We start from the raw sequence: 26,655 nt of genomic DNA, 5'->3' as shown, positions 1-26,655 counted from the left end.
CCCACACGGCCAGGGCACCAGCCTTCAGAGCATCCAGCCTCTGGCCCTCCACACACTCTCACCACGCACCACCCAGTTCAAAGCTATTATTATTATTTTTAAATATATTTTTATTGATTTCAGAGAGGAAGGGAGAAGGATAGAGAGATAGAAACTTCAATGATGAGAGAGAATCATTGATCAGCTGCCTCCTGCACGCCTCCCCGCCCCCTACTGGGAATTGAGCCCACAACCCAGGCATGTGCCCTTGGCCGGAATTGAACCTGGGACCCTTCAGTCAGCAGGCCGACGCTCTATTCACTGAGCCAAACTGGCTAGGGCAAAGCTATTATTTTAATCAACAGATATATATTAAGGCCCAGAAGCATCTTTTGCCTTCTCTTCCCACGGGGGTACAAATAACACGAAGATCAAAGAAGAGTGTTTTGATAAATCAAGGGATTCTAATACCTGAACTGCTCACAAAAAATGTGTGCCTTGGGGAAAGTGGACCAACCTGTGGAATTGAGATCTGCTACTTATAGTATCTAGATGCACAACAGAACAAGAACAACATAAATGATGTCTATTTAATAAAACTTCTGAAAACTGTTATCACCGTCAAGATGCAAAGTGAACACAAGCGAAATCTGGGCTGAACAGCTTCGCCCTCAGACAACCCCCTGCTTGCACATTCTTTTCACAGCTACCCCTCCAGGAGCCCGATTTGGGGGACTCTCTGGTGACTTCCATGAACTGCTTCCTTGTAATTTCTCCAGATTGAAACATTGTTCTCTGGGAGAAAGTGAGATTTATCGAGCTACTCCAGCATCGCCAGGATTAACTTCTCCACCACATCACTGAACTTCAGGAAAGGGACCCACTTCCATCTCAGCCCCACAGCTCCTGTCCTGGAGTGTGTTCTGGGAAGAGGCTGGGGCACCTGGTTTGTCCTGATTTCAATCCCTGACCTCATTCACTCATCAGACAGTCATTCCTTAAGTATATTCTGAAAGACAGTGTAGCTTGTTGATTAAGATGTGGCTTCTGAAGTCAGATGGTCAGGGTGCAAGTCCTGTCTCTGCCACTTACAAACTAAGTGTCCTTGGGTGGGATATTTCACCTTGGTGTGCCTCACTCTTCTCATCTCTGAAATGGGGATGGTAGCTGTCCTGACATCCGAAGGCTGTTGTGAGGATCACATGAGATGATTCAGGCAGAGCATGCTGTCAAACGCTAAAAACATGAGCTATTATTTGTGGGTTCTGGTACCCACACAGGCACTGGAATCCAGATGGAGAAGGGCCAGCTGAGAGATATTGTGTTCTTTAGACTTGGTTTTACGAAAGTCTGGACCACTTACTGGCCTTGTGATTTTGGGCATGTTAGTAAACATGTTTGTGCCTCAGTGTCCATATCAGTTAAATGGGGGTGGATTAAACTGTACCAATTTCCCTGAATTATAAGGACTGAATATGTTTTTTTCATATGAGAATAGAGTCAACCACATCATAAATACTTTAAAATTATGTCACTGTGAAGATTGTTTTTACCTACTGCATATTGTAAAGATGCACCACAATGTACTTACCACCTCCAGTAGCACTTTAATTTTTTTCAAATCTATCATGAATAATCATGAAATGAACGTCCACATCCATACGATTAAGGGACACATTCAACAATAGCCATAAATAAATGCATAAGAAGTGGAATTGCTTGAAAGACAGGTATTTGCATTTACATTTTAACAGACATGGTCAAATCCACCTTCAAAGAGAAATTCACCCATTCATTCAAGTAGTCATTCATTTTATCAAATATTTACTGAGCCAATATGTGCCAGGCACTACTCCAGCCGATTGATATTTGTTAGTGAGCAAAACAAAGATCCTTGCTCACCTGGAACATGTATGTTAGCAGATGGTAGGTACACATGAGTAATTCAGTGTGGTTTTAATTTTTATTCCCCCCACAACTAATAAAGTTGAGGACTTTTTCTCATGTTTATTGACCACATGAAAATCCTCTTCTGTGAAGTGACTATTCAAACATGTTGCCCATTCCAAAAATACTTGGGTGTCTTTGTGTTGTGTTTAGTTCTTTATGAAATCTGGATATAAGTCCTTTTGTGGATGTATTCATTGGAAATATTTCTCCCAGTCTGTACCTTGCCTTTCGAGTATCTTAAATGGTATCTTTTGATGAATAGGTGGGAGTTTAAATACTAATTTAACTAAAGACCTGTTTATCGATCTCTTATAATTAGTACTTTTTGTGGCCCATTTTTGAAAAAACTTTGCTGAGTTCAAGGTCATAAAGACTTTCTCTTATGCCTCACACTAGAGGCTTTATAGCTTTATTTCTTTTGTTTTGTTTTGTTAATCCTCACCTGAGGATATTTCTCCATTGATTTTTAGGGAGAGTGGAAGAGAGAGGGAAAGACAGAGAGAAACATCGATGTGAGAGAAACGTGTTGATTGGCTGCCTCCTGCATGAGCCCCGACCAGGGCCTGGGCCGGGGAGGAGCCTGCAACCAAGGTACATGCCCTTGAGCGGAATCGAACCCGGGACCCTTTGGTCCACAGGCCGACACTCTATCCACTGAGCCAAACCAGTTAGGGCTATCGTTTTATTTCTTAAAGGATGGGGAAATTAGAAGAGACAGAGCTCGGGAATGTTATTCCTCCTGTTACGAAAGAAGTGGATAACGGCTAACACACCAAACAGAGTGCGTCTGGCTCGTTCAGATGAGGCGAGAGTCTTGTTCTGCAGCCTGCCCCTTCCTCAGACGGGAACAAAACAAAGCTCATAGGAGGGCGGTACAGAGCCGAACCCACTGACAACTGGGCTGGTGTCAATGTCCTTCGGATCAACCAGAGGTTTCAAGATGAAATGCTGCAAAATGTGGGTCAGTAGTAAAAACAGCTCCATGCGGGCCAGGCCTTCTCCAACACAAACTCTTTTTCCTAAAAATGACACATAAATTAAATAAGCATTTCTGACTTAGCACACAAAGAGGCTTAAAAAGATGGGACGAATACGTAAGTAAATGCATTAATAAAAGCCAAATTAAACTATGGCTTCTCCTACTCACATCGAAACCTGGTTTTCTTCATTTCCTCAGCGCATGTTTTGTGTGCATGCTATGTGAAAGATCTTTTCTGTGCACCCATGTTGGATTGGCTTTGCTGAGACCTTTCTACACACACACACACACACACACACACACACACACACTCTCTCTCACTCATTCACCATGACATAAGACACACACTGTACTTTTCCATCTACCTCCAACCCAAGACTCAATAATAGGTTTGTGTCTCCTCATTGGATTCTAAAGGATAATCTTAACCTTCTCATGTGCCTGCTTTACAAAATTTCAGGAGCTGCCAAAACCGGTTTGGCTCAGTGGAAGAGCGTCAGCCTGCGGACTGAAAGGTCCCAGGTTCGATTCCGGTCAAGGGCATGTAACTTGGTTGCAGGCACATCCCCAGTGGGAGGTGTGCAAGAGGCAGCTGATCGATGTTTCTCTCTCATCGATGTTTCTGACTATCTATCACTCTTCCTTCCTCTCTGTAAAAAAATCAATAAAATATATTTTAAAAAAAAACAAAAAAAAAACAAAAAAATTTCAGGAGCTTACCATTGCCAAGTATAAAAAGAAACATCACAACTAGCCACAAGCACTACCATTCACTAATTCCCGAACAGACTGGCAATCTCAGGTGCTATCTCAGATTCCAGCCATTCCTCCAAACGGATCAGCCTTCCCCTCTGCTCTGTCGGCTGATGTTCTCCACATCTTTCTGGACCCAGCTCAGAGGTCATTTATCCTATGCAAACTTCTTTGACATGCTCAGGATATGTAATTCACTCCCTCATCAGTTTTCCTCAACCCTCACTAATGCTTCTAATACAGCACATTTCACACGAAATTCTAATTATTCTCATGTCTCACAGTCTGGAACATACGCTCTTAAGGTAAGGCCTTAAATCTTGTAATGGTACCCACAGTGTCAAAAACAAGCCTGCAAGCCCTGTGATGTGAATAGAAATCTCCAGCAGGTGCATTACACAGGAAGAAAGATGAGGAGGAGGATAGTGGTATCTTGTTTTGGGATCATCTCTGGGAATTGCACATAATTTGCTGCCAAGAGACCAAGTGATTTTCTTAGATATCTAATCAGGAGCCAATCTCCAATTTTTGCCTCTGTTTCAGTGACTTTTAGAGGAAAGGCCCTTCGCCCCCTACTCTTCCCGCTGTTTCTCCATTGGAGTGTGCTGAATATTCTCTGTTTCTCCTGCCTCTCGGTCCATTCTGTGTGCGTTTGTCTTTTATGCTTGCTCTGTGTTGAGGAAGCTGATTTTTATGGACTGCATACACCCTGAAGTTAGTTCCTTCTGGATTCTGAATAAACTCAGAGGACTTGGTATTGCAACAGCCAGAGTATTCATTTCCTCAATCTCACCCTGCCAGGCCACAGGTTAGCCAGTGGCTGTTCTCCTCCCCCTATAGATGTATCTCCAGTTGAGACATCCTGTTTCTGCTAAAGATCCTAGCTGGTTTTGCTCAGTGGATAGAGCGTCAGCCTGCGGACTGAAGGGCCCTGGCTTCGATTCTGATCAAGAGCATGTACCTGGGTTGCAGGCTCAATCCCGGGCCCTGATCACATGTGGGAGGCAACCAATCGATGTGTCTCTCACATCGATGTTTCTCTCTGTCTCTCCCCATCTCTTCCATTCTCTCTAAAAATCAATGGAAAAATATCCTCCGGTGAGGATTAACCAAAAAAAATCTATTTGGGTTCCAGTAACAGCCTCCTTCCCTCATTCCTTCCATCCTCGGATGGGAATGTCTTTCTGCTGGTGCTCGTCCCTCAGTACCTTCGCACACCTCATCACTTCCCTCAACCCTCCCTCACCTCTGAAACAGTCTTTTCATTCAACTTTCTTTAGTTGACCTTTTGAGTGTGCCACCTATTTTTTTTCCCAGGACCCTGACAAATTAAAGAAAGATACTCAAATGCTTCCTGCAAGAAACTTTCCCTTACCCCCCAACTACTCTGCCCTCTGCCCCTGGCCCCTGGGCTCCCACAACAGCCCCTCAAAGACCACTGCCTATTAATTTGGCTTCCTCTTTCGTAGAGAGAGGGTCTGTTTCTTATTCACATTTAATCCTTGGATCTGAAATGAGTCTACATATAGGGTCCTAGTAAAGTGTATTGAATGAACTGGCTTCTCAGGGAAGGGGAGGAATGTCTTAGTGGAATTGAACTTCTAGGAGGAGCTCTTAGGAATTTCAGTGGTGGGTTATGGGACAGAACTCAGTGAGGAGCCTCCAATCCAAAGAGAAATAACCTGGACTTTGGGAGTGGTGCCTCTGGCCTTATGCAAATGACAATTTGTCCAGCCCAGCGTAGCCCCCATGCGAAGCCCTTCCTCGTCTCATTTGACCCCTGAATATAGAGAAAAAAATGAAGCTTGCTTGCCTGCTGAAAAGGGCATGAAGTAGTCGCTCTTCTTAAAGTTGCCACTTTCATCCAGGAAGTGGCCGGGATCAAACTGGTCTGGGTTGGGAAACTCTTTATCATCATGCAGGAGAGAAGTCAGGGATGTGAATATGGCTGTGCCCTGATATAAAAAGAAACAGATAAACTGGATTATAAAGAAGGTTACTGAGCTTGGAAAAAAGTCCCTTGTCTACTCCTTTTGAGTTAATAGATGAGGAGATTGAGGAATAAAAGGAGGATTTATTCACTTCATGTCACAGAACAAATAAATGGCCGAGGCTAGCAGGTCTTCAATCATATGATGCCAGTATGGACCCCAAGGCCATCCTCTTCCGTTCGTAGCCCGACCCCAGCACTTGCTTTTCAGGAAACTAAGGACGCTCCCTGGAGAGCACTGTCCTCCAGAAATTGCACTATTGTCTAAAAGTGCTGGTGTCACTGGAAACACAGCCCATTCTCTTTGAAACCAAGTATGAGGTCTTCCTCAAACTCTACCTGCCTGGCCATATTCTTGAAAACCCTTTATTTCCCAATCAGAATGAAAAACTGGTACGAATCCCCTCCTACCACTATGCTCTTTCATTTGATTTGTTGCTTTTTTTTTTTCATGAAGATTTTGACCACTAAGTGAAACAGATAGCTGAGGAGGCAGGGGGAGTGTAGGAGACTGGCTCAGTGATCAGGGTAATAAAACAATAAAACATACACCGGGAAGCAGTAAGTGGACAGCAGCCTGGGTTAAGGGACAGGCAGAGCGTCCTGATAACCCTGTGGGAATCTAAGCAGGATTACTTTTATACAATAGTGTCCACCAACTAGAAGGAAGGGAGCGTGTCATCGGAGGGTGAGGAGCCTGAGCCAGGAATGTGCAATGCCTGTAGGAAGTTAGGCAGCCTGTGATTCTAACCACAGTGAGGATGGAAACCTGAGGTCCCTATGGAGAAATGTAGATGAAACACATCTCACCTTCGGAATAAAGTATTCTCTGAACTTAATGTCCTGGTTCACCACGTGGGGCAGGTTGTTGGGGACGAGGTCAATGTATCTCTGGATCTCGTGGATCACGGCATCCGTGTAGGGCATGCGGCTCCTGTCCTGCATGCAAGGGCTCCGCTCTCTGCCGACCACACGGTCAATCTCTTCCTGGACTTTAGCTGGCGAGGTAGGAATCAGAATTTATGTGAGATGAAAAGACTTTTAAAATGATCTTCTTGATTTTGGTTACATTGTGGTGGGAGATGGGGAGAAGGGAAAAGTACTCATGGCTACTACCTCCTTAAGGGAAAAAATAAACAGAATTTCAGTCTCCTGGCAAATTGGAATCTCAGCAGAGACTTCCATACATGTACATGTAAAACACAACTGTACCGTGAAACTCATTTCTCAACTCTGATTCTCTACTTTGTGTATTTTTGTTTGATAGACTCAGGGGTCTGGGATCTTGAAGGCTCACTACAAACCATGTAGTTTAATCTTTGTGTATGAAGCTTTTGTTTTATTAAATCCGTAACTTCCAAGGGGGTAAGAACTAGCCAGTGAAGTAAATGTTTAATAAATAGAGCAATTAAATAAGATGTTTAGTTGGCTCTGCATAGAGGAGCAAAAAGTAATTTAACATTTATTTAGCATGCAAAATTTGACAGGCATGTTGCACTATTTATTATATTACTTTATAAATTTCTCAAAAACAGTACTATGTGTTGGGTATTAGTTTGTGTATCTTAAAAATGAGGAAACAGGTTCAGAAAAGTCAATATATTCCTTTTTTTTTTTTTTAAATATATATTTTATTGATATTTTACAGAGAGGAAGGGAAAGGGATAGAGAGCTAGAAACATCGATGAGAGAGAAACATCGATCAGCTGCCTCCTGCACACCTCCCACTGGGGATGTGCCCGAAACCAAGGTACATGCCCTTGACCGGAATCGAACCCGGGACCCTTCAGTCCGCAGGCCGACGCTCTATCCACTGAGCCAAACCGGTTTCGGCTCAATATATTTCTTAAGGACATCCAGGTATTATGTGGTCTTTCTCATTCCCAAGCCTACAATCCTAGAAATTGAATAAGATTACTGAAAGTAGTTGTTAATGAATTATATTTTTCCTTTATCTACAAAGGGTATCATGTTAATAATATATAGCTTAAGTAAGACTATTCATTAATTAAAAACAAATGCTTGTTAACTTTTCCTTTGTGGGAAAGACTCTGAATGTTACGAAGTATTATCGTCTCCCTTAAACAGATGAAGAGCCGGTCTGACACAAATCGAGGACACTCCACCAGTGCAGGAAGGACAGTGACCTCTGCCCTTCAAATCTCTGCTGCTATTTAAATAAATTTTTCTGACCCAACTGGTGTGGCTCAGTGGTTGAGAGTCGACCCATGAATCAGGAGGTCATGGTTCAATTCCTGGTCAGGGCACATGCCCAGGTTGTGGGCTCAATCCCCAGTAGCAGCCAATCAATGTGTCTCTCTCATCATTGACATTTCTATCTCTCTATACCTCTCCCTTCCTCTCTCTCTAAGATCAATAAACATATATTTAAAATAAATAGTTTTTTCTCCTTTTGTAATAATCTAATTTGAATGTAATTCATCCAATGATAGGAAGATGTGTTAGTGATGGAAATTTTCTTGTACATTGTGTAGGCAGATGAGGAGTGGGATAGTCATAGTGTTGCCGGCCCATTTCTACCTGAACATTTTTAAAAATATATTTTTATTGATTTCAGAGAGGAAGGAAGAGGGAGAGAGAGATAGAAACATCCATAATGAGAGAGAATCATGGATTGGCTGCCTCCTGCAAGTCCCCCATTGGGGATTGAGCCCACAACCCGGGCATGTGCCCTTGACCGGAATTGAACCTGGGACCCTTCAGTTCACAGGCCAATGCTCTATCCACTGAGTCAAACCGGCTAGGGCTCTACCTGAAATTTTTAAAAATATATTTTATTGATTTTTTTACAGAGAGGAAGGGGGAGGGAGAGAGGGTCAGAAACATCGATGAGAGAGAAACATCAATTAGCTGCCCCCTGCACACATACTGGGGATGTGCCCGCAACCAAGGCACATGCCCCCGACTGGAATCGAACCCGGGACCCTTGAGTCTGCAGGCCAACGCTCCATCCACTAAGCCAAACCGGTTAGGGCTCTACCTGAACTTTTTATCCTGCCCAACATCTGAGAGCATACCTGTGACCTCTGGGTGCTTCAGCAGGAGCAGGAGTCCATATTTCAGGGTGGTGGTCGTTGTTTCCGTCCCCGCACTAAACATATCCCATATAGTAGTGATCAAGTTGTCCATGGTAAACACAGACTGTTTATTGTGCTTTTCCTAGGAATTAAGAATTAGAATTACTTGATAAATTAAAGAGCCTTTGAGATACCATACATAACTCCATATAACATCATTATTTGCTTAATTTGCTTATTTGACCAATTAAGCCAGACGTTAGAGAGTATAATAGCTAAAGGTAAAGTCAGATAAGTTGTTAGGATTCTTTCAAACAGTTTAAATAAAATCAGAGCTGTAAACTTTCAGTAAGTCCTTTCTGATGCTTCACCTTCTCACCCACGAGAGCCATTCAGTTCTTTCAAACATAATTTTTATCAAGTCATTATGGCTACTCCCTGTCAGTTCTAGTATTTATTGTCTATTTCATCATCTAAATTTCGCATTCAAGCTCCAGAACCACCCGCCCCCTACAGCATCACTGTTCCCAATGTCACCAGTCGTTACACAGTGACAGTTCCTCAGTAACCTCTTTGAGGACTCCCCACACTTGATCATCTGGACCTATTTTTGTCGTCTCTGTTCATCTGAGCCAGAGTTTCCTCTAAAACTAATCTGGGAAGATTTCCTAGTATCTTTCTAGATGCCTATCCATCCCTGTGTTCCCTCACATGTTACATCTTGCATTCATGGAACTTATTTTATGAATGATATATGTTGTTTATCATTAATCTTGAATGTGTGTGCTTCTTTGCATGTGTTTGTGTGAATGTGTGTATGTGTGCATGTATTTCAACCTGTTCCAAATAAAGATCCAGCTTTAATCATGTAAGTCATTTTTAAGGAGAATTTGGGACTATCTAAAGACACCTAATATGATTTGCACAAGTAAGAGGTTGCACAAGCAATTAATACATCCTTAGGAAGAAGCTTTTGATTTAATATCCCATGTTGAGGTATGATCCTTCTATTTTTTAGTCTCACTGAGAAGATCAGAACTAATCCGAGCCACATCACTCACAGAAGATGAAGTTGCAAATCAGGGTCATTGATACCTTTTCCATTTTAATCATGAAGTAGTCAATAAAGTCTCGAGGGTTATTGATGTCCAGAGACTCCTGGTGTTCTTTTATTTGCTCCAAAATAAATTTTTTCTGTTCAGTAAAGTTTTTAAAGAATTCATTATGATTTCCTGGGAGATGATGTATTAAGTAGGGGAAAGCATTGTAGAGCTGAAAGAGTAAAGAATAACTCATTAATTTACTCACCAAACTTTTATTGGCCTCTATTGTGTACCAGACACTTTGCTATATGCTGAGTAGGTGAAGATGAATAAGGCGTACATCCTGCACTAGAACATACTTGGCCATTCCCAATCCTGGAGTTTACTGACTCTGCTTTAACCAGCACCTTCATGACCTAATGGGCACTGGAACAATTTATTCGGGCTGGTAGCTTGTATCAAACTCGATAGAGAATCAAGAAGTGTGAATTCTAGGTCTAGCTCATGCTTTGTCTTGGTCAGGCTACTTTCAGAATATGCTTCATATCTGTGGGTGATAGTTTCCTGTTCCAAAAAATGAGAAGTTGACTCTTTGTTCTCCAGGGTCCTTCCCAGGTGAAACATTGAAAAACCTTATGATCCATACAAAATTTTAATTGTTAATGATTATATATCAGAGGTTACTAATATTTTCTGGCAGTGTCCTATAGCAAGAAATACATACATTTTACATCATTACCCTCTTCATCTATAGAAAAAAGTTTCTAAAAAATACCTTATCCTTTGATGCAGTTTCATATAATATTTTTCTTTCTATTGCTATGTTTCATGTCTTAAATTTAATTTTAACACACTGAGTTGATTTGATAACTCACTAATTACTTACAAATGATAGTTTGATAAACATCACTTCAGCCATTTTGAAACAGGGCAGAGGGGTGGGGTAGGCATAAGCAATAGATTAGTCAGAAAATTATTTCTCATTTAAAGAGAACCTTGAGTTTACCTGTATCCAGGAGGTGCTTACAATCCTGAAGTTTTCATGAAAATAGTGTAGCAAGGTCAGCAACTTCTCATCGCTATACTCAAAGCGGCTCTGGAAGATAACAGAGCAGATCACGTTGCAGGGAGCACAGCCCAGGAGGAGAGAAGGGTCGCAGGGAGAAGCTGAAAACAACAGGAGTTCCAAGTTAGAGCAGAATGTTCATCGGCCTCCTAAGTAGACCGTGTGAAATAACCGAGCAAGGCTGACTCCAAAGGTTAAGCATAGGAACTACCTGGACCTGCCACCCTCACCATGAACGCAGCATGCCTAAAATAAAGTGTATTGTGTTTCCCCAAACACAACTGTCTAATCCAGCCCGGTTTATTAATTCCTCTCACGTATTCTTCTATTTACAGCATTCTCCAAATAAGAGCCACAAGAGGTAATTCACAAGATCTTTTAAATTTTATTTATTTATTACAGTATTATTGACTACAGTCCCTATGCTGTACTTTATATCCCCATGACTATGTTGTAACTTCCAATCTGTACTTCTCAATCCCTTCACCTTTCTCATTCACTCTCCCAACCTCCTCCCCTCTGGCAGCCATCGGTCTGTTCTCTGTGTCTATGAACCTGTTTCTCTTTCGTTTATTCACTTACACGGTTCTTTAGATTGCACATATAGGTGAAATCATATGGTATTTGTCTTTCTCTGACTGACTTACTTCACTCAGCATGACACCCTCTAGGTCATCCATCCATGCAGTCGCAAATAGTAAGAGTTCGTTCTTTGAAGGTGTAAGATTTTGCCTATAATGTGATGCTTCCTGATGCCCATAAGAGACTGAGCAATCTAGTTAGGAAATCAAGAGACTGGGGACCCTTGAAATCTTACTTTACAAAACACGGCTAAAAAAGTCGGGTGTGGTTGATCTATTTCCCTCCCTCCCCAACACTCCCCAGCTTTCCCGCTGTAATTTGACTGTCTGTTCGGTGCTTTACTGCCTCTGTATCTATCTTTTTGTTCATCAGATTATAATGTTCTTTATTTTCCATAAATGAGTGAGATCACATGGTATTTTTCTTTCATTGCCTGGCATATTTCACTTAACATAATGCTCTCCAGGTCCATCCGAGCTGCTGCAAATGGTAAGAATTCCTTCTTTTTATAGCAGCGTAGTATTCCACTGTGTAGATGTACCACAGTTTTCTAATCCACTCATCTGCTGATGGGCATTTAGGCTGCTTCCAAATGGTGAATTGTGCTGCTATGAACATAGGGGTGCATATATCCTTTCTGATTGGTGTTTCTAGTTTCTTGGGATATATTCCTAGAAGAGGGATTATTGGGTTAAATGGGAGTTCTATTTTTAGTTTTTTAAGGAAACTCCATACTGTTTTCCACAGTGACTGCACCAGTCTGCATTCCCACCAGCAGTGCACGAGGGTTCCTTTTTCTCCGCATCCTCATCAGCACTTGTCCTTTGTTGATTTGTTGATGATTGGCATTCTGACAGGTGTGAGTTGGTACCGCATTGTCATTTTGATTTGAATCTCTCAGATAATTAGTGACTTTGAGCATGTTTTCATATGTCTCTTGGCCTTCCTTCTCTCTCCTTTCGAAAATATTCTATTTAGGTCCGTTGCCCATTTTTTTATTGGATCATTTATCTTCCTTTTATTAAGTTGTATAAGTACCTTGTAGATGTTGGAGATTAAACCTTTATCAGTGATAACATTTGCAAATATGTTCTCCCATAGAGTGGGCTTTCTTGTTGTTTTGTTGATGGTTTCTTTTGCTGTGCAAAAGCTTTTTATTTTGATGTAGTCCCATTTATTTATTTTCTCTTTATCTTCCATTGCCCTAGGAGCAGTATCAGTGGAGAAATTGCTTCGGCATATGTCTGAGATTTCTCTGTCTGTGGATTCCTCTAGTATTTTTATGGTTTCCCGTCTTATGTTAAAGTCCTTTATCCATTTTGAGTTTATTTTTGTGTGTGGTGTAAGTTGGTGGTCTAGTTCATTTTTTTTGCATGTATCTGTCCAATTTTCCCAACACCATTTATTGAAGAGACTGTCTTGACTCCATTGTATGTTCATGCCTCCTTTGTCAAATATTAATTGGGCATAGTGGTTTGGGTCGATTTCTGGGTTCTCTATTCTATTCCATTGGTCTATATGTCTGTTCTTATGCCAGTACCAGGCTGTTTTGAGAATAGTGGACTTGTAATACAGCTTGAAATCTGGCATTAAGATCCCACCTACTTTGTTCTTCTTTCTCGGGATTGCTGTGGCTGTTCAGGGTCTTTTTTTATTCCAGATGAATTTTTGGAGAGTTCTTTCTAGGTCTGTGAAATATGCTGTTGGTATTTTAATGGGGAGTGCATTGAATCTACAGATTGCTTTGGGTAGTATGGACATTTTAATGATGTTAATTCTACCAATCCATGAACATGGTATGTTCTTCCATCTGTTTACGTCTTCCTCTATCTCTTTTTTCAGTGTCCTGTAGTTTTCCGCATATAGGTCTTTTACCTCCTTAGTTAAGTTTATTCCTAGGTATCTTAAGTTTTTTTGGTGCAATGGTAAATGGGATTGCTTTTTTAGTCTCTCTTTCTGTAAGTTCACTATTGGTGTATAGAAATGCCAAAGATTTCTTGGTGTTAATTTTGTATCCTGCTACATTGCCGAATTCATTTATAAAGTCTATTAGTTTTTTGATGGAGTCTTTCGGGTTTTTTATGTACAGTATCATGTCATCTGCAAATAAGGACAGCTTTACTTCTTCTTTTCCAATTTGGATGCCTTTTATCTCTTCTTCTTGTCTAGTTGCAATGGCTAATACTTCCAGTACTATGTCGAACAGGAGTAGTAAGAGTGGGCATCCCTGTCTTGTTCCTGTTCTTAGGGGAAATGGTTTTAGTTTTTGTTCATTGAGTATGATGTTGGCTGTGGATTTTTCATATATGGCTTTTATTATGTTGAGGTATGATCCTTCTATTCCCACCTTGCTGAGAGTTTTTATCAAGAAAGGGTGTTGGATTTTGTCAAATGCTTTTTCTGCATCAATTGATATGACTATGTGATTTTTATCTCTCAATTTGTTTATGTGATGTATCACATTAATTGATTTGCAGATATTGTACCATCCTTGCATTCCTGGGATAAATCCTACTTCGTCATGGTGTATGATCTTTCTGATGTACTGCTGGATCCAATTTGCTAGAATTTTGTTGAGGATTTTGGCATCTATGTTCATGAGGGATATTGGCTTGTAATTCTCTTTCATTGTGTTGTCTTTATCTGGTTTTGGTATTAGGGTGATGCTGGCTTCATAGAATGAGCTTGGAAGTGTTCCTTCCTCTTGAATTGTTTGGAATAGTCTGAGGATAGGTTTTAGTTCTTCTTTAATGTTTGGTAAAACTCCCCTGTGAAGCCGTCTGGCCCCAGGCTTTAGTTTGCTGGAAGCTTTTTGATGACTGCTTCAATTTCTTCCATAGTTATTGGCCTAGAAAGATGTTTAGATTCTTCCTGATTGAGTTTTGGAAGGTTATATTTTTCTAGGAATATGTCCATTTCCTCCAGGTTGTCCAGTCTGTTGGAATAGAGTTGTTCATAGTATTTTTTAACAATCCTTTGTATTTCGGCGGGATCTGTTGTAATATCTCCTCTTTCATTTCTGATTTTGTTTATTTGGGTCCTCTCTCTTTGCTTCTTGGTGAGCCTGGCTAGAGGTTCATCAATCTTGTTTATCCTTTCAAAGAACCAGCTCTTGGTTTTGTTGATTTTTTGTATTGTTTTTTTGGTCTCTATGTCGTTTATCTCTGCTCTGATTTTTATTATTTCCTTCCTTCTGCTTACACTGGGCTTTTCTTGTTGCTCTCTTTCTAACTCTTTGAGTTGTAGGGTTAGGTAATTTATTGCCATTGTTTCTTGTTTTTTGCAGTAGGCTTGCAGAGCTATGAACTTCCCTCTTAAGACTGCTTTCACTGTGTCCCATAGATTTTGGATTGTTGTGTTTTCATTGTCGTTTGTTGCCATGATGTTTTTCATTTCTTCTTTGATCTCTCTGGTAACCCAGTCATTGTTTAATAGCATGCTATTTAGTCTCCATGTGTTTGATTTTTTTGGATTGTCTGTATTGTAGTTGATTTCCAGTTTTATGCCACTGTGATCTGAGAAGATGCTTGATATGATTTCTATCTTCTTGAATTTGAAGAGACTTTGCCTGTGACCCAATATATTGTCTATCTTTGAAAATGACCCATGTGCACTTGAGAAGAATGTATATTCTGTGGATTTGGGGTGAAATGTTCTGAAGATGTCAATTAATTCCATCTGGTATAGTGAGTCATTTAGGATTGATGTTTCTTTGCTGATTATTTGTTTAGAGGATTTGTCCAATGGTGATAGTGGGGTACTAAAGTCTCCTACTATGGTTGTATTGCTGTCAATCTCTCCCTTGATATCCTCCAGGAGTTTTTTTTTATGTATTTGGGTGCTCCTGTATTGGGTGTGTATATGTTTACCAGAGTTATTTCTTCTTGTTGGATTGCTCCCTTTAGTATTATGAAGTGGCCTTCCTTATCTCTTGTTATGTCCTTTACTTTGAGATCTAATTTGTTAGATATAAGTATTGCTACCCCAGCTTTCTTTTCATTTCTATTCGCCTGAAAAACCTTTTTCCATCCCTTCACCCTCAGTCTGTGTGCGTCTTTTTTTCTGAGGTGGGTTTCTTGTAGACAGCAGATATATGGGTCGTGTTTTCTTAACAAATCCGTTACCTTATATCTTTTGGGGCATTTAATCCATTTACATTTAAAGTTATTATTGATAGGTACTTATTTGTCGCCATTTTTATTCTTTACCCCTGAGTTCCTTCTTTACTTCCTATTTCTTTTTTTTTACAGCAGACCCTTTAGCATTTCTTGCATTGCTGGTTTGGTGATAATAAATTCCCTTAGTCCTTTTTTGTCTGTGAAGCTCCTGATTTCACCTTCAATTTTGATTGATAGCCTTGCTGGGTACAGTATTTTTGGATTCAGACCCTTCCTTTGCATGACTTTGTATATTTCATTCCATTCCCTTCTGGCTTGATGTGTTTCCGTTGAGAAATCAGTCACTAGTCTGATGGGGGATCCTTTGTAGGTAACTTTCTGTCTCTCTCTGGCCGCTTTTAAGATTCTTACTTTGTCATTGGTGTTTGCCAATTTAATTATAATGTGCCTTGGCGTCGGTCTTTTGGGGTTCATTTTGCTTGGGACTCTTTGAGCTTCTTGGATTTGTGTGGGTTTTTTCTTCCCTATATCAGGGAAGTTTTCTGTCATTATTTCTTCAAACAGGTTTTCCATTCCTTGCTCAGTTTCCTCTCCTTCTGGAACCCCTATTATGCAGATGTTGTTTTGTTTCATGTTGTCCCAAAGTTCCCTTAGGCTCTCTTCCTGCTTTTTAATTTTTTTTCTAGAAGCTGCTCTACTTGGGTATTTTCTCCTACCTTGTCTTCTAGCTCACTGATGCGGTCCTCTGCTTCTTCTAGTCTACTCTTGATGCTTTTTATTGAGTTCTTTACAGCAGTGATGTCATTTTTCATTTCTTCTTGGTTCTTCTTCATTTCCTCTTGATTCTTACACATATTGTCAAATTTGTCTTCCATTCTTTTCATCCACCTTATGACCATTTCTGTGAATTCTTTCTCTGACAGGTTGCTTGCCTCCACTTCGTTTATGTCCTTTTCTGGTGATGCCTGCTTTTCTTTCATATGCGGGCTGTGTCTTTGTCTCCCCATGGTCTCTCTTCTCCGGGTGTCTGGTTATGTAGTTCTCTCTCTCCTGTGTTTATTTAAAGGCACAAAATACAACACAACCAGGTACAACGCACAGGCACTGAACACAACCAAATGTATTCACGATATTAATAACCCCAAATAAAGGTGACCACCAGAGAAAGGCAAATTAGAGGATAGGAGAGAAAGGAGAAGAGAGGGAAAAAAAGGAGTGCAAAAATGAAATTGGGTAAAGGAAAAAAAAGTAAGAGAAAAAAAAAGAGAGAATAAGAAAGAAGAGGGGAAAAAAGTATATATATATGGGGAGAAAACTCCAATAGAACAGCCCCTAATCCCAACACTTGCCAGCAACAAGTACCTGGAGATGAATGCAAACTACAAACAACAACTAATATTGAGTGAGGCAAGGAAAAACAGAAGCAAAAAACAAACAAAAACAAAACAAAAAAAAAAAGAAAAAGCAAAACAATCTCACAAATAAGCATAAAAAATCGATATAATCAACAATCAAGCAGACAACAACAAAAGCACAGAGAGAAAAAAATTTTGGATAGTGAAGAAAGAGGAGAGTTGTATATGGACTTGGAGCAGGGGATTGGAAATTAGATATATAAGTAGGGTGAAATTTTAACAGGGGGTAAAAAGAAGGAATAGGGAAAATCTAAAGCAGGAATAGGGTAAGAGAAACAGGACAACAAAAGGGGAAAAGTGAGGAAGAGAGTTGAGATAGAGTAAAATGATGCTAAAGGAAAGATGAAAATAGAATGTAGAACACTAATACCAAAGTAAAATAAAGAGAAAATAAAATGACACTTTAAAAAAAAAAGGTAAGCCAAAACCGGTTTGGCTCAGTGGATAGAGCGTCGGCCTGCGGACTCAGGGGTCCCAGGTTCGATTCTGGTCGGGGGCATGTACCTTGGTTGCAGGCACATCCCCAGTGGGGGGCGTGCAGGAGGCAGCTGATCGATGTTTCTCTCTCGTCGATGTTTCTGACTCTCTATCCCTCTCCCTTCCTCTCTTCCTCTCTGTAAAAAATCAATAAAATATATTTTTAAAAAAAGGTAAAATAGGTAGTAATAATACTGATTGAAAATAAAAATGTAGTAATTAAAAAGGTAAAAGCAAGTGAGGAAAAAAGAAAAAAATTTAGTTTCTTAAGTAAAAGATGAAAAAAATAAAAATGAGCAGTAGTGAAGGTCATTCACTTCCTCTACTGTTCTGTTTGGCATGCCTATTTCCTAGTCAGGGCACTATTGAAGTTCCCTGCATTCCACTGCTCTTTAGTGTTATAAGCCAGTCCTAATTTTTTTTTTTAAATACATTTTATTGATTTTTTACAGAGAGGAAGGGATAGGGAGAGAAAGTTAGAAACATTGATGAGAGAGAAACATCAATCAGCTGCCTCCTGCACACCTCCTACTGGGGATGTGCCCGCAACCAAGGTACATGCCCTTGACCAGAATCAAACCTGTGACCTTTGAGTCCGCAGGCTGATGCTCTATCCACTGAGCCAAACCGGTTAGGGCCAGTCCTGATTTTTAAGCAGGCAGTATGTCCTTATTTCTTCTATTCCTTTATTTGTGTTTACACAAGAGTCAATTTGTGATTCAACCCCTGGTTGGCAGTGTTTCTGGATTGACCTCCAGGTCTATAGGTCCTCTCTAGCTAGTGTTTAGGTTTTGTTTTCTCTGTGGCACTTAATACCAGTTTGGGGGAGTGGGTTGCCCCAGAGCTGGATCTCTGATGGTTATTCCCCGCTCTGATCCCCAGGTTCCAGAAAAACAACTTTCCCCTGCAGTCTCTTAGGGTGTCCCCAATTGGGTGATCCTATGTATTGGGCTTAGTAATCAGAAGCAAGGATTTAAAGAGGAAAAAAAAAAGAGCCAGAGTAAGTGTGTGAACTCCAGGCTGCACGCAAGTCTGTGCAGTCTTTTTTCCCCTTGGGTCTAAGCAGCCAGCATATTTTTAAAATTTTTAGGCTGTCCTTTTGCGCCCAGATCAAAATTGGTTGCTTTTTAGAGTTCCCTTCTGTAAGCAGCTCTGCAGACCCCCTTCCACATTCACGGATCACGCCAGCCCCAACAGCCATGGATTTTTCTAGGCGCAGACTTCCCCCGGTCCTCCAGCTCCCGCATACGCGTTTCTCTCTCCTGCTGGGATCGCAGACCTCACCTTATCCCAGGCGAAATCTGACCTTTCCATGAGGGAGTGTAGAGCTCCTCTGAATCCACGTGCTTGCACCACTTGGGGACTGATGTGGTGTTCTTGGGTTCGCAGCTATTTGGTGGGTGCTGTAGTTGTAGATTCCCCTGGCTTTTCAGGCGTCCGCTAACATCCACTTTCCCCTTCAAGATGGCGTGGTCTCCGCGTCCAAGCCGGTCGCTCCAGGAGGGAAACCAGCAGCAGTGGGGGCTGCCTGGTCAGGGGAGCCCCGTCCAGCAGTCCCCCACAGTCTCCTGGAGTATAGCTGTCCCTCAACTCACCAACAAACACTCCCTGTGTGACCACACACTCTCCCTTTGTTTTCTCATTCACACACTATCTTGCAGTCTGCCTTCCCGTCGGCAGCCATCTTCCTCCACTCTTGGGTGTGCTTTTCTTGTAGAAGAGATGATTTATGAGAGAAATTGGAGTTACATTCCGGTATTTGAAACACAATGTTATAGTATAGCAAACAGGCTTTCTATGTAATATGTAATAAAGAATATGACTCCATTCTTTGGTATTGGGCTGCTGACAGCTTTAAGCCTTACCTTTTCTTCCTCTGCTCACATCTGGACAAACTGATTTTTAAAAGCTCAGGTGTTCCTTTCTTTGGCACAAGCAGGGTGTTTAACCACACAAGCCCTGGTGGGCACGGGAAACCCCACCTCCTTCGCCCCCTAACCACCATAGAAACCTCACCCCAGTGTCCTTTCCCTCCTCTGTCAGGCCATTCTGGGGTCTGCTTAGGAGCCACCACCCCTTCCCAGAAAGCCTCCCTTCCCACCTACACTCCTGCGTGAGCCGTGAGGCAGCCCTGTGCATTGCAAGGTTTGGATATAAATTCTACCCCTGAACCACCAGTGCTTTTTTTTGTTTCACTGAGATATAATTGACATTCAGCACTGTATGTTTAATGTGCATAGCATAACGACTTGATGTACATATATTATGAAATATTTGCAAGGGTTCTCAAGAAGCTACTAGAGAAATTACCTAGTTTTTCAAGTTATTGTGGCTAAAACTACTAGCTGATTGCCAAAATCCGAGTTCTCCTCTTCTTCCGGGGCCCACAGACAGCCATTTTCCAGTTCTTAGAAGGGGTGTACTAGTAGCCCTGGAAGTAGCTCATGGAAGAGAAGAAGCTTTGTGTACCGCTGCCATGCCTGGCTCGTCCAAAACACCATTGGCTCTTTTCCTTGTTCTCTGCTCCTTCCACTCCCACAAGAGGGATGAATCCTGGGTGACACTGGAAGCCACATGGGGAAGCTTTCTAAGCCCCTATCGACCTGGTACTCAAAGAGCCTGAAAAAGCCAACCTCTTCCCTCTTCCTACTGGTACGTGAGCAAAAAGTGAGCTTCTGCCATACTTGAGCCACCCTATCTCTGCAGTCTATCTGTAACAGCATCACCCAAACTACTCCTGTCAATTACACAAATACACACCATTGGTTTTCTTTAGAGCTTCCACCAGACACAAGGCTTCCTCTCGAATTCTGTCTTCAATGGTCTTCTTGCCCATCCCCATGTTCCGCAAAACCATGAGGGAGAAACGCCGGGTGTGCTTCCATCTTTCTCCATTGCTGAAAACAATTCCTATCGGGACAAAAAGTAAATAAAAAAGGGTAACTTCCGTTTTCATGAATCCTAGCTGACAGTCTTTATCTCAGAAAATGATAATGTCACTTAAGCAGAAATGTAAATATCTGAATTCCCACTGCGCCCTGTTCGCCTGCCTTCTCTCTTACCACAGCCTACGCTCACTGTCAAGACTCTTGGCTTGACATCTTGCTAAACTCTTCTTCATCCATGAACTCCTCTAAACTTTGCAGTAACTCTGTGAACCAGTTTTTGTCCCCATTTAACTGATAAGAAGGCTGAAGATCATGGAGGCAAAATGCTTACGCCTTAATCACACAGCTAATAAATCATGGTGAGCCCAAGTAATCGATTAAATGTTCAGGGCCAACTTCTGTGCATGGTGAGTGAAAATGGAGCCAATTCCTGGAAGGAGAGACAACTCTGATGCATTGGGAGGAAGCTCATGAAAATCTCTTCCTCAGATAAGGGACGCAGCCATAGGCCTTCGAATTTTAACATTTTCCCTCTCTTTGTGAAATACCTTACATGAAATGTGTCTTAACACCAAGGAACTTCAACATTAGACTTCCAGAGTCAAGACAGGACCAGAGAGGAAAAATAACGCTTGCAGGAAACTTGTCCAAGAAGATCTTCGAGAACAATTCAGAGGAGGGAAGAACCCCATTCAGGCCTTATCTCTTTTCTGGAACCCAGTGACCCTCCTGAGGAATGGGCAGTTTTAAGTCCGGCTCCAAAAACAAATGGAAGACAGTTCAAGTCCTTAAATTGAAAAGCTTTTTCTAATATCAATTTCAACCCTTTCTATGTGTTTCTCCATCTTTTTAGAGCATATTTGTGCTTTATGCTTTGTATTCTATTGAATTCAAATATTTCTTATCCTTTTTAGATGAGAAGATTAAAGGTAAGGTTGGAAGTATTCCAAATTTATGTTGGTTCCATGAATACTATACACGTTTTCTAAAATAATCTCTTGGCAACCATGACTCAGGACAGAAAGCAAAATGTTTGGTGAATAAAATAATTTAGTCAATTTCTTCCCTCTCTTCTCATTCTTAGCAGGCCATAATTTAAAACAAACATGGCTTAGTCACAAATAGAACATTGCAGTGAGTTGGTTTTCATTGAAATTATCGTTTTATGGAGATATTGTGATGCCTTCATCATTTTAAATATGGATTAATTGTCCTTTACAGAAAATGTTGGAATCATGATATTTCCATAAATTTCTATACATGCTTAAAGTTTCTCAGTTCCTTCGCCTATTTGGAATCTTGGCAACTTGCAAATCCACACACATTCCCCACACGGAAGCATGCCTAATCCCCACACGGAAGCACACCCGATCCCCACACGGAAGCACACCCGATCCCCACACGGAAGCACACCTAAGCCCCGGGAGAGGTAGTCTATCACTGGGAAGCTGCCTCTGCCAGCAAACTCCTCGCCCCGGTCGATCAGGGCTTCCTTCACGGCGGCGTACCCGTGCAGCACCACCGTGGGCTGCATGCCCAAGTACACAGTGAACACCGGGCCGTAGACCTCCGCCAGCTGGGAAACAAAGAGGAGACGTGAGAAGAGTGAGAACTCAAAACTGAAAATGTAGCCCTAGCCCGTTTTGCTCAGTGGTTAGAGTGTCAGCCCTCAGACTGAAGGGTCCCAGGTTTGATTCTGATCAAGGGAACGTACCTTGGTTGCAGGCTCATCCATGCGTGCAGAGGCTACCAATTAGACACATTGATGTTTCACTCTCTCTCTCTCCCCCTCCCTCCACTCTCTCTAAAAAGCAATAGAAAAAATATCCTCAGGTGAGGATTAACAAACAAAAAACTAAAAAAGTAGATGAGTGAGAGAAATATTCTTAATCTTACCAAAGACGTTTTAATATTCATTCACTCATTATAAAAGATTCCAACTTCTAGATCCAATAACTTATTAAGAATTCACATTGCTTAAATGGGAATTATCATCATATTATTAGTAATATTGCTGATATTATCACCACCAATAGTCATCCTTTATTCAGCTTCTACTATGTGACTCTGCCATAAATTTTTTTTTAAATATATTTTATTGATTTTTTACAGAGAGGAAGGGAGAGGGATAGAGAGTTAGAAACATCGATGAGAGAGAAACATCGATCAGCTGCCTCCTGCACACCCCCTCTACTGGGGACGTGCCCGCAACCAAGGTACATGCCCTTGACCGGAATCGAACCTGGGACCTTTCAGTCCGCAGGCTGACACTCTATCCATTGAGCCAAACCGGTTTCAGCTCTGCCATAAATTTTATTCATATTATTTTATTACTTTTTTTCTGCCAAGCCTCTAATTGCTCCAAATTTCTCCTTCCTTCCTATAGTTATAACTGATATGTTTCTCCTGTTTAAGGGAAGCTTCTTCATGTTGCCCCAGGTGTAGACAAATAATCGTTGCCCCTTATCCGTTTTCTACATCTTCTCTTTGGCACCAGAGACCTCTACGTTTCATTACTACATCCGGACAAGGCAGCCTCCATACAGACCTTTCCCAGCTCCTCTGTGTGGCCATGTGACTAGGCTGCTGTGAACTGATGTTAGCAGGAGTGATGCGTGTCAATCCTACACGGTTGCATAAATGGTCACACATGCTCTCCGTTTCTCCCCCTACTCATGGGTTGACCCCACTGTGACCCCATGGAGATGGCCCCACTGTGACCACGAAAATGCAAACAATAACTTCGAGACACAGGATGATCAACAAGATTGAGAAAAACTGGTTCTCTGAAGACCTTACAGAAGAGAGGCAGCCCACCAGCAATCATTCCGACATCATAGACAGAAATAAACTCTTGTCTTCTTTAAGCCATTGCATTATTGGGGTCTTTCTCTTATGGCAGCTTATTCAGTATATTAAATGATATAGGACTTTCCAATAGTCCAATGTTTGAGTCCTGCTACCTTATAATTCATTCTCCATATACAACTCATTCTCCAATTCCTTCTCCAGAATGATGTTTTCACATGGCAAATGTTGACATGACAGTCCTGTGAGCACGTTCATGGTATCACATTGTTCTTGTGCTAAAGACCAACATTCTTTTTTAAATTATTTAAAATATATTTTTATTGATTTCAGAGAAGAAGGGAGAGGGAGAGAGAGATAGAAACATCAATGATGAGAGAGAATCACTGATAGGCTGCCTCCTGCATGCTCCCCACTTGGGATCAAGCCTGAAACCAGGGCATGTGCCCTGGCCAGGAATCAAACCGTGACCTCCTGGTTCATAGGTCTACGCTCAACCACTGAGCCATGCCAGTCAGGCTAAAAACCAATATTCTTAAAATCCTTGTGTAAGACCTGCATGCTCTGGACCCTGCTGACCTCTCCAATCTCACCTCACGCCATGTTTTTATTTACTCTCTGGACTACAACTAAACTGGTCCCTTTTCAGACTCTAACAAGGAAGTCTTCTCCAGATTGAAAAAGCCTGGGACAAACTTTTATCTGGTTTTTGTCTGGTTAATGCCTAATCTTTCTTTAGAGCTCAGCTCCAAATTCAATTCCTCAGAGAGCCCTTTGCTGACTGCTCCTCCCTCCCTTAGTCCTCCAAGCTACATGGCCTCTTTCTACTGGGTCCATGCTACATGGTTTATAATCATATACTTATTTGCATTATGATATCATAATGACATGCCTACCCTCTGGATTGTAAATTGCATAACGCTAGGATCTTTTTTTTCCATTCACCACTGAAAATCCCCAGCACACATAAAAAAGACTAAACTTTTACTGTTTGCGACAGCATAGATGGACCTAGAGGGTGTTATAGTAAGTGAACTAAGTCAGTCAGAGAAAGATAAATACCATATGAGTTCACTTATATGTGGAATCTAAAGAACAAAATAAACAAACAAAATTGAAACAGATTCATAGACACAGAGACCAGCTGGTGGTTGCTAGAGGAGGGAGGGGTTGGGAGACTGGGTGAAAGAGGTGAAGGGATTAAGAAGTACACATTGGTAGTTACAAAATCGTCACGGGGATGTAAAGTAGAGCATAGGCAATATAGTCAATAATATTACAATAACTATGTGTGGTGCCAGGAGGGTACTGGAAATATCAGGGGGAACACTGTTAAATGTATGACTGTCAAGTCATTCTGCTGTACACTTGGAACTAATACAAAATAATACTGGGGGTGGGGCTGGGGAATCCCTAGCACCTAACATAGTGCCTAGTCAAAGCAGGCCTTCAATAACTTGTTGAATGCATGCTATACTAATAACTTGTGCAAAAGAATTATTATTCACCTTTTAAAGAAATGGAAATTGAAGCTCAGAGAGATTTTTAAAACTTGCCTAAGGTTGTAAGATAACAAATGGATGTGCTGAGGTGCCCACACAATCCCTTCGAATCCAGCCCAAAACACTGGAAGGAGCTGCCAGGGGTGAGCCCTGGTAACCAGCTGTCTCAGGGGAGACCGATTTCAGACGATCCCTTCAAGACTTAGAGAGCTACAGCTATATAAATAGCTAAGCGTAGAGCAGTTATTCACTCATTCACTGAGCAAACATAATAGAAACCGAGGAAGTTCCTGAACCTTTAATTAGTTCCTTAACTTCACCTCTGTGTGTGCTTTTAGACAAATGTTAAGTGCTGGGACTCTATAAATCAGTGGATTTTTTAAAAATTGAAGGTAGTTTCATTGCCAGTAGAATTATTACTAGAAAGAGGACCTACGTCACAATATGTTCAGGAAATTCCTCCTTTTGGCAATGTCAACAATCACCTCATGGATCTCACTCCCTTCTGGCCACCATCTAGCTGTACCCCACTTAAAATCATGTCTGGCAAAAAAGGACAAGGACTACACGATTTCACTCATATGTGGAATATAAAGCAGAAAGCAACAAACAAATAAACAAACAAGCTCATCGACACAAACAGTATGGTGGTTTACCAAAAGGGAAGGAGGGCTGAGGGGAGGAGGAAGAGGACAGAAGGGTGAACTATATGGTGAAGGAAGGAGACAAGACTTGGGATGGTGTGCACACAATGCAATATGTAGATGACATATTAATAGGTTTGAAAACCTGAAGCCTGTAAAATGTTATTAATCAATGTTACCCCAGTAAATTTAATTAAATGTAAAAAATAAAATTATATCTGGGTGTCCAATGGACACTTCCCTTTAAAACCACTTCTTTAACATATGGTGTCTGGGACCATATTTTACTTAGATCTAGGACTGTCTTATTTACTCATTGCAAACAACTGGAAGAAAATTAATCATACTTAACCTTCCTTAAGGATTCGTTGAAGTTTTTCATATTTATCTGCAGAATATTGCCAACGACTGGGAGAGGAGTGGGGCCAGGTGGCAGCTTCCCTTGGGCATAGCTTCGGTTCCATAGAAAAAGGACAATCAAACAAGAAAGACAAATCACCAGGACTGTGAAGAGATCCATTGTTGCGCTTCGCATAAACGCAATTGAAAGTTTATAACCCAAAGGTCTTGTAAATGCTAAGTGCAAACTCATCTCCCAACATGCACTACGTCTCTGAACTTTTGGGTAAATATTGTTTTATCTTCAGTGTCCTTTGGCCTGCTGGTAGCGAGTACACCGAAACAAGAAAACAAACTCACAGATACAGACAACAGAGTTGTGATTACCAGGAGGGTAAAGGGAGGACTAGGAAGGTAAAGGGGGCAAATATAGGGTGATGGAAGGAGACTAGATTTTTGGTGGTGAACACACACTATACAGATGTTGTATTATTTTAAAGTTGTACACCTGAAATTTATGTTTATTAACCAACTGGAGGCCCAGTGCATGAATTTGTGCATGGGTGGGGTCCCTCAGGCTGGCTTGTGGAGATCGGGCCCCCAGCCTCACAGCCCCAGCTCGCACCCCCGCAGCCCCACCTTGCACTCTGCTTTGGCCTGGCGCTGCCCCTTCACCTGCTCCACCATCCTGCCCGTGGGGCTCCCTGCCCAGCTCCTTCAGTGCCTGGAAGCCAAGCAGCAGCCCCGCCCCCTGCGGCCGCCCCTGGTTACCATCTGCAGGGCAATCAGCAAGGTGATTGGGCCCCTGCTCGCACCCGCCTTGGCCTGGCGCCACCTGCTCACCTGCTCCACCATCCCGCCATGGTCCCACTCTGGTTGGGGCCCATAGGGGCCGGCAGTGCCTCCACTGCTTCCCCCTGCCAGCGCTGCGTGGCCAACACCCACCATGTTCCACACCATCCCCTGGTGGTCAGCGCACATCATAGCGAGTGGTCGAACTCCCGGTCTCCTGGTCGAACTCCCGGTCGAATGACCACCTGAGGGGGAAATTTGCATATTAGGCTTTTATTATATAGTATGTTAT

General features: G+C 41.8%; 1 protein-coding gene across 2 annotated transcripts; it reads right to left on the bottom strand.

Annotated features, from left to right (window-relative positions):
* Positions 1 to 1,565: 1,565 nt before the first annotated feature.
* On the bottom strand, positions 1,566 to 26,608 carry LOC308234551 (cytochrome P450 2C21-like). Of its 2 annotated transcripts, XM_080642471.1 has the most exons (10): positions 26,415 to 26,608; positions 25,585 to 25,684; positions 21,692 to 21,854; positions 20,151 to 20,300; positions 10,739 to 10,899; positions 9,785 to 9,961; positions 8,690 to 8,831; positions 6,462 to 6,649; positions 5,475 to 5,616; positions 1,566 to 2,948 (listed from the first exon to the last, which is right to left on the bottom strand). In XM_080642471.1, exons 1-10 carry the CDS (start codon positions 26,456 to 26,458, stop codon positions 2,767 to 2,769), a joined length of 1,449 nt encoding a protein of 482 aa, XP_080498597.1. In that variant the 5' UTR covers positions 26,459 to 26,608; the 3' UTR covers positions 1,566 to 2,766. The 2 variants fall into 2 exon arrangements, with proteins under 2 accessions (XP_080498597.1, XP_080498596.1); XM_080642470.1 differs by lacking the exon at positions 26,415 to 26,608 and having other exon boundaries at positions 25,585 to 25,841.
* Positions 26,609 to 26,655: the final 47 nt, after the last annotated feature.

The sequence above is a fragment of the Plecotus auritus genome (genome assembly GCF_963455305.1).
Source record: "Plecotus auritus genome assembly, chromosome: 9".
NCBI lineage: Eukaryota > Metazoa > Chordata > Mammalia > Chiroptera > Vespertilionidae > Plecotus > Plecotus auritus.
Note: the sequence above shows the minus strand (reverse complement) of the source record. Positions and strands in the feature narration are given on the sequence as shown.